Source organism: Quercus suber, unplaced genomic scaffold (assembly GCF_002906115.3).
Source record: "Quercus suber isolate HL8 unplaced genomic scaffold, Cork oak 2.0 scaffold_696, whole genome shotgun sequence".
Taxonomy (NCBI): Eukaryota; Viridiplantae; Streptophyta; class Magnoliopsida; order Fagales; family Fagaceae; genus Quercus; species Quercus suber.
The window spans coordinates 317,722-326,744 of record NW_027070137.1 but is presented as its reverse complement, the minus strand read 5'-3'; the positions used below and the strand labels follow the sequence as shown (position 1 = coordinate 326,744).

The window sequence follows — 9,023 nt, the reverse complement described above, 5'->3', positions numbered from 1 at the left end:
TTTTTTCCTGAGAATGTTATGAGGGCCTGGCGCACAGGTTGGCAGGCCAATGTTCCAATTCTGGTTGTTCGCTCCGGTTTGGACTCGTTGAGTATTACTACCTCCATCTCTTCAGCTGGTTCTGCGACCGTCCGCTGTTCTTCTATGCACATTGCCTGATGGTGATCTTCCATTTCTAGCATGGCAATGTAGCACTCTCGGGCGGTCGCCTGATTCCCCCGCAATTCTCCAATCCATAGTCCGTTGGGAATTTGATCATTAGGTGGTACGTGGATGTTGCTGCTTTCCATGAGTTAAGTGTGGGTCGTCCGAGAATTCCGTTGTAAGCGGAGGAGCAGTCTACTACGAGGAACATTACATTCCTAGTGAGTTCTTGTGGGTAATCACCTACCGTTACCGGGAGTGTGACGGAACCTATTGGAATACCCTGGTCCCTCCGAAACCGACAAGGGGAGCGCTTGCCGGCATCAATCGTGCTCTGCTATCCCCATTTGCTGGAATGCTGGATAGTATAGAATGTCTGCTGAGCTCCATTGTCGATTAGCACCCGTGGACGTTGTAGTCCCCCACACGTATACTGACGACCAGCGCATCGTCGTGCGGATGATGAAGTCTCCTTGCGTCTTCTTCGGTGAATCCTATAATAGGGCTCTCCATCCGTGTGGTATTGGGCCTCGAGCCCGTCATGTGGACGTTCAGGACCGATCTGAGGTACGTCTTTCGAGCCTTTTTGGAAGATCCGGTAGATGCGGTTCCCCCCACTATCATCCTTATGTCTCCGATGGGGGTCTCGGACGCTCGTTATCCCGTCGGGGGCCGGCTCTTGGCGATTATGGTCCGTTTTCTCTTTGTTGACGAACTTCTGCAACTTCCCTTGTCTAATGAGGGCTTCAATCTGCTGTTTTAGGTCGTAGCATTCGGCCGTGTCGTGGCCATGGTCTCGGTGGAAACGACAATATTTGTCTCGCGACCGTTTGCTTGGGTCGCTCTTTAGTTTTCCCGGGAATGTCAGTGTCTCCTCGTCTTTGATTTGCATCAAGACTTGGTCAATCGGGGCGTTCAGGGGGGTGAAACTTGTGAACCTCCCGCTCGGGGGCTTAGGGCGTCTTCCGTCCCTTCTATCTCCCGTCCTTGGTCTTTTCTGCCCTTGGTCCTGGCGCATGTCCACCTGGCGTTCCCTCTTTTTGGGCCTTTCTTCCTGTGCAAGCAGTGCGTCTTCCGCGTTCATGTACTTGGTGGCCCTGTAGAGGACCTCTGACATGGTTTTGGGGTCGTTTTTGTATAGTGAGAATAAAAACTTGCCCTTCCGCAATCCGTTCGTAAAAGTTGCCACCAGTATCTTGTCGTCGGCCTCATCAATTGAGAGTGCTTCCTTATTGAAGCGGGTTATGTAAGATCTTAGCGTCTCGTCTTCTCTCTGCCTGATGCTCATCAAACACGCTGTGGACCTCTTGTACCTGTGTCCCCCTATGAAGTGTGAGGTGAATTGAGCGCTCAATTCTTTGAAAGTGCTGATGGAGTTCGGTGTCAGCCGACTGAACCAAACCCTCGCGGAACCCTTCAATGTAGTTGGGAAGGTCCTACACATGATTTCGTCCGGTACCCCCTGTAGATGCATCAGGGTTTTGAAAGTTTCCAGGTGATCCAGAGGATCCTTCACCCTGTCATAGCTATCTATGTTCGGCATGCGAAACTTGTGGGGTAGGGGGAAGGAGTTTACGGCCGCAGTGAAGGGTGAATCGGTACGATTGACCAGATCGTCAAGATCACTGAAGACTCGCCCCTTGAGGGCGTTCATCATGACCTCCATCTGTTCCCTCATTGCCTGCATCTCGGCGGCAATATGTGGTGGAGTCGCATCCGTGAGGGATGGCATGTTCACCTGCTGCCCCTCCGGCCTGCTTGGGGCGTGGCTGCCCTCAGGTCTCTCCTGATTCCTGTTTGGAGCGCTAGTCCCTTCCTGATCTTCTGGCCGGTTATTTAGTGCTGCATTCTTCTGGCACAGCTGTTCCTCCAAGTCGAGGTTCTGTTTGGTGAGACGCTCCACTGCGGTACTAAGGGTCCGAACTTGTCTCTCGAGGGCAGTCGTGGGTGGTTCTTCTCCTTGCACGTCATTAGTAGTTGCCATTGAGCGAGTGAGTACCATGCAACCTTTTAGTCCGGGAGACGATAATATGGCTTAATTACTCGTTCCCCACAGACGGCGCCAACTGATGAATCAAGAAAATTCACCAATGAATCGCACGATGCTCCTCTCGCTCCGTATACTAACCTGCACGAAACAAAAGAGAAAACCTATCGAAGGACACCGGTGTGGTGCCAGCCAAACACCCTCCGAAGGTTAAGTCAGAAAGTATGCTCACAACTCTAGTGTGCTAGAGAGGGTTAATTATGCGTACCTTGGCTTGTGAGGGTATTGGGGCTTTTATAGTGGCTTGAAGTTGACATCCCTTCCTTGGCGCGGAAGTCTTTTCCTTATAGGACTCTTCTTGTAGAATCCTAAACGTGATGAATAAGTCTCCTCCTTATGCGGAAGATTTTTACCAAGTATATAAGATTTCCGGAGTCCTACTAGCGCAAGGACTCTATTTGGGCCCTTATGAGAATGGGTCAAAATATCCCCCATTAGGGGCTCAGCAGGCCCATGGACAACTAGCACACCATTCTTCACCCCGTCCATATCCGGCCCATTCACATCAGGTCCGTCCACTGGGGGCCCGTGCAAATGATGGATCCGTTCCTTCGGGCGTAAGCGGACCATATTAAGGTCCGTTCAGTCACATAAGACATTCCAAGATATTTTTCCCCTTTCAGCACATGATAGCGATTAACAGAAACCTACCACCATAAGCATATGGACAAAGTTTTCCTCCAAACCGGGTTGGAAGAATCTACCCCAATCCATTACATGGTAATTTATAAGACCATCAAGTGTAGTAAATCACATCATTAATTACATCATTTAAATAAGTCACATACCTATTTAGTAAATCAAATGACTAAAAGCACATGTGAATAGTTTTTTAAGTTTCCACATGGTGAGTTGGAGGGACTTTCCTCTAAATCGGTTGGGATAAAAACACTATCCTGAACATACTGCCATAAATCTAAGCATGAGTTAAGTTAAATATACAGGTTTATTGAAAAAAAGATAATAATACAAAACTAGAAAATAGGAACTACAATGATCCCTTATGTGGCAGAGAAATTCAATGTATTTTGAAATTGGAGAAAAATGCCGGTTGAGAGATTGATGCAAAGAGCTTTTGCAATAACAAGCATATCAAGTGATTATATATATATATATATATATAAGAATTTGTAAATGATAGTTGAACCATCGTAAATAATGGTAGTGAATGCTGAAGAAAATCACCATCAATTAGGCATTAATGTTTTTTTTTTTTTTTGGTGGAGGAAAAGGCATTAACGTTGTTGATAAAACAAATAGAGAAAGAGAGAGTGTGATCGAACATAAATTAAGACAAAGAGTTGTGTGAGAATTGCAATTTGACGGGACAACTTTTTAATTGATAAATTATCCAAAATACATGAAATGATAGAAAATAAATTAATTCTTTAGTCCAAGATACAATCTAATAAAAGAAAATTACATGGATATGTTATGTAGGTACCTTCTACCAAAAGAAAGTAAAATGAATATTATATCTAAAAGACCTAATCTAAATTTGATTGACTAAGTTCGGGGGTAAGTTACTAGGTAGGAAGGTGTTAGACATTTAACTTGTCCAACCGAAGGTTGTTCTCCCAAGATATAATGGCCAATATCATGATTTAAACTATCCTATCACACACTATTAGGAATGAAGTGGTTGTATCATATACACCACAAAATACTATTGAAGAGACACTTAGTGCACGAGCAGCACTTTGTAGTGAGAAGATTATCAGGGTACTTGATAGATTTATGTTTCCAAGTAGGGGTTTGCATCCAACCCCCAACTTGACGAAATTAACCCAACCCAACACCTCGTATTAGTTTTTCATTGTTATGGGTTAAGTTTGGGTTGACGGTATTTTGAACCCATATGACTCAACCCAACCTAATATATATGTTTATTTTATTAAACTTATTTCAATAATTTATTTTGATTTGTATTGGTATTTTGAAAACCAGTTTTGTTGAATTTGGAAATTTGGTATTCAATCTATGCATATTATGTGAATGTAATACTTTATCTAAAAGATGCCTTAAATAGTTGATGAAAACCTTTTTTTTTTCCTAGAAAATTAAAAATGAAACATTTAAGCCTAACCCACGTGAGTTGGGTTGAGTTTGTTTTTATACTTGTGATAGGTTGGGTTTAGAATTTTCCAACCTAGCAAGGTCAAATTAGATTGTAAAAACCCTCCAACCCAATTTATGCACTCCCTTATTTCTAGGTCAAGCTTACAAAGTTAGTCTAAAAGGACTTGAATGTGATCTGGCCATCCTTCCAATTTGGTTATTCTAAAAACCGAAAATTTTAAGAAAAACTGGAGAAAAAAAATCAACATATGCATACGCCAAATAATTTAGGTGGGATAACAAAACAGAAAAACACAAACATGTGCAAAAAAAAAGATTTAGGCAACCATATAGAGCAGTAGTAAGGTAGGCTGGTAAGTAATCGGAATCAATGACAACTTCTATTTATTTATTATGTATTGAAAAGAACAACCAATTTCAGTCAAACTACATGTGGGTGGGTTGTAATTTGTCCCATGAAATATTAACTATGTTATTGGCATGGTAGTTGCATTTCATGCGAATTTGGCCACATTGCTATGAAGATTTTTTTTTTTTTTTTTTTTTTTTAAATATGCATAGAGTATTAAATTTAAAATAAAAGTTTTAGAAACTTGTAAATTTTAAATAGTGTCATTTCTATGGAATACCTAAATTCAATCTCAAACAGATTCTTTTCAAACCTCACGCAAATAATCAAATTCATGGTCGGCAAAAATAGGGCCTAGTCTAGGGCCGACTCAACACATTTTGGAGCGAGATGCCAATGCAAAATGTATTATTAGTTAATATTTTAATCGATATATGAATTAGAAAAAAGAATCAATTTTTTTTATATATAATTTAATAAATTAATTGAACTATTTTCATATGATTTATAAAACATATTAAAAAACTTTTAATTCTAAAAGTATCGAAACGATTAATATTAGAATAAATACCATATTTTAGATGGTCATTGTCTCTCTTGGCAATATTGGACTTTAGTTATTGAATAGTGGATTTCAGTAATAAATTTGTCTCAAAAACTATTAATTTTGATTGAAAGAGAAAGGAGAAGTTTATTTTTTTATTTTTTTATTTTTTTTTTTAAGATTGAAATTTTTTACACTCTTAAACTACCACAAATATAGTAAAACCTATTAATAAAATTTAAAAAATTTGAAAAGAAAACTAATTTTTATTTATTAAAATTTTTGGCCTTAATTAAGATTTTTACAATCTGAACCAATGCCAACTTCTATTTATTAATTTGTTTTAAGAGAAGAATCAATGACAACTTAATACATGTCTACTAGCTGCATTTCATATTAAGAAATCATATTTTGTAAGATAACAATTGTGCTATATACAACTTTTATGGTATTGAATATTGAGCTACTAAGAATAAAATTATCCATACAATGAATGTAACTAAAATGAGAATATTCAAATGATAAGTGAAACTACAAGAAAAGATACAATTTGAGATTAGAAAAATTGTTGGAACATAATGGTAGCTCTTATTGATGAAAACGTTAAGAGAGACTTACTTGAGATAGTTTGATCATGTGCAAAGCGACAGAGCTACTAAGGGATAGGGGGCACGGCTCCCTCAAAGCCCAAATATATATATATATATAGAGGCTCCTTCGATTGTATGTGTGCAAGTGTAATAAAATAAGATTAAAACAATCTATTTCTCTAACTAACCAATCGAATATATACACATTTGTTTTTTAGGTTATGTTTAAGAGATTTAGTGAGATAGATTTTCTTTTATCATACAATTTGCTTTTGATTAAAAGATAGATAAAAATTGTAATATTTTTCTTAATCTAAGGATGTATTTATTAAGTTTGATTGACACTTTTTTTTTTTAATTTTAATTTTTTTTTACATTTATTAGTTTATAAAATACCTAATTTGCATGTTGAAAAATCCGAAGCTATTCAAGAGCCCGATTATTCCTTTGAGTATGTATAGTTACACTATCTCACACATATTAAGTAATTACAATGATGAATCACCTTTTGAGTAATCCCAAGATGCTAGTTAGTAATCTTGAATTCAAGACCTCATTGATCTTATGAGGCCCTAAAAACCATTATACAAAAATCTTGTGATTTTTTGACATTACCATATAAAACATAATATTAGTATATAAATAATTTAATTAATCATTACATTTTAATCCCCCTCCCCAATAAAAGATATATTCTTAGTTATGCACAATTGTGCAAAGTAGAGCAATTAAAATACCAATTAGAAAAAATGAATCTATTAAAGTTGAGGAAATAAAAAAAGAGATAGATGAATACCTAAAATATTAAATAATACAAATAGAATTTGTTAAGAAAATTGTTAAATATTAGCATTTGTACACCATGTTGAATATTGCGGAAGCAAAAACATAAAGTATAGAACACAATAATACACGAGGATTTCGTGGTTCAGCCTAACGGCCTACATTCACGGAGGAAACCCTAAAGGGCTACATCAATAATATATTAGAGTGTAGTACAAATCCTGTGTTATAATGAACCATAACATGTGTATATATAGTAGACTAAACCCTAGACTAAAAGACTTCTATAACAAGTAGGAGACTTGACTTGTACATAAAGTAGAATTAAGCTTGGGCCTATATTAATGGGCTAATATATCTCTAACACCCCCTTGCAAACTCAAGATGAAAGTTTGATGAAATCTTGAGATTTGATAAGGTTGAGAAGATCCCTGAATGAAGTTTGGCTCTGTTACGGTAGGCAATGGTTTTGCAGTGTTGATGCGACTTATAATGGTGGCATGACTATACCGAAGAGTTTTGACGGCAGCAGTGAGAAGCCAAAGAAGATGAACGCAGTGAAAAAAAAAACACTGGCCACAAGAAGGTGGCTCTGATACCATGTTAAATATTAGCATTGATACACCATATTTCAGCCTAACGGTCTATATCTACGGAGGAAACCCTAAAGGGCTACATCAATAATATATTAGAGAGTAGTACAAATCTTGTGTTACAATGAATCATAACATGTGTATATATAGTAGACTAAACCCTAGACTAAAAGACTTCTAGTACAAGTAGACTTGGTTTGCACGGGTTGGACCTATACTAATGGGCTAATATATCTCTAACAAAAATAAACTTCAGTAAACTTTTGAAAAAAAAAAAAAAAAAAAAAAAAAAAACTGCTCATCTGTGATATATTACTAGTTCATCTCATCACGATCTTTAACATACCTTGAAGTGAGCTACCGTGAGGTTTACAAAAAGCAAAATAAAAATTATCAATTCTATGGTATAGATAGTGTGGCATCGTCTCTTAAAAAAAAATTGTTATAAAAAAGAAAGTTTGAGTTTTAATCATGTAATTGGACAGTGTATCTATATAAATAAAAATTAAAAAAAAAAATGTCAAAAAAGAAGAACGTAAAATAGAAAGGGGACTTATCCGAAGAGAGCGATGCATAGATAGAGATGAATTGGGTTCTGGGTATGAGTAGAAACCCTAATCTATAAAGCCCAAATAATGCCTTTGCGAAATCGAATGCTCTCTCTGATCTGACTTACCTCTTCTCTCTCTCTCTCTCTCTCTCTCTCTAGCCCACCGTGCCCTCCGTCGCAAACTCGAAGTCCAACCCAACTGTTAAGTCTCTGTTCTCGTAAGTACTCTCTCTTTGCATAATATTTCTAGATATGGATATATGAGCTTTGTTCTGAAATTTATGTTCTTTTGATCTTTGGAACACAACTCTTGAGTAAAATAGTGAATTTCAGTTCGATTAGACTGTGAAAAATGCTTTCTTTCTTTCTATGTGGACTTATTTATGACGAATCTGCAAAAAAACTGATTCATTGTAGTGTAGTGGGAGTTTGAATTTTAATATTTGTAAATTATTTATTATCATGGGCATGTAAATACTTTGAGTTTGAGGTATCTTTGCTACAATAAGATGAGTTTTTGTGTAAGAACGTTTCTGTGGCGACCCCAATAGCCTTTTTTTGCTCAATTGACAACTTCTAGTGTTTACAACGGTTGATGTAATGTTGCTGAGGCAACAGCATTTTGCTAGGTCCTGTCACTGCTTATTCCGATTTCCGATCGAGAGATTGGGCAATTGGGCATTTCCCCATTGGTTCCAAATCCCCACTGGTTTTGCTTGTTAAACCTCCCAAAGTAGCTTGCTTTGATTCTAACAGCAATAGAGACGATGACTCATGGGCGTTGGCCACGTTTGGTTTTGAAGCATTTTTGTTAGTTGGGTCTGCAAAATTTTATGGTGTCTTATGTAAATATTGTGTTGAGTTTGTGTCTTTTGAATAGTTTTAGATGGGTCAGTATGCTTTATGTTGAGCTATCTATGATGAATGAGACAAGGGTAATGGTATTGATAATACTAAGGTTGGTTCTATGGGGATTTGCTGTTGGCTTTTTGTAATGTTATTATGTTGAAACCTTGTTTTCTATTTTAACTAGAGATTGGTTTGGTTCTATGGGGTTGTCCAATTAGTTTATATGTCTACATAAGCTACGGTTATGGACGAGATATATCAGTTTAGTTATATCTGAATTGTTTAATAAAACTCTCCACTTGCATAGTCAAGTTAAAATTTCCAGTTATTAATTTGTCCCATTTATGTTGATAGTATGTCGTAGAGGATGGCATATCATTTTTTCATGGTTCCATGTCTGAATACTTGGTTGAGCTAATAATTAGATCTACGTTGTAGCCCCTTTGCATGTACATCCATTCCTTTTCTCTCCTACTCTTTTTTTTTTTTTTTTTT

The 9,023-nt window shown here is 37.2% G+C and overlaps 1 protein-coding gene across 1 annotated transcript; it reads right to left on the bottom strand.

Annotated features, from left to right (window-relative positions):
- Positions 1 to 481: 481 nt before the first annotated feature.
- Positions 482 to 2,128, bottom strand: LOC136064483 (uncharacterized). Its single transcript, XM_065766261.1, has one exon. It carries the CDS (start codon positions 2,126 to 2,128, stop codon positions 482 to 484), a length of 1,647 nt encoding a protein of 548 aa, XP_065622333.1.
- Between the last annotated feature and the right edge of the window lie 6,895 nt (positions 2,129 to 9,023).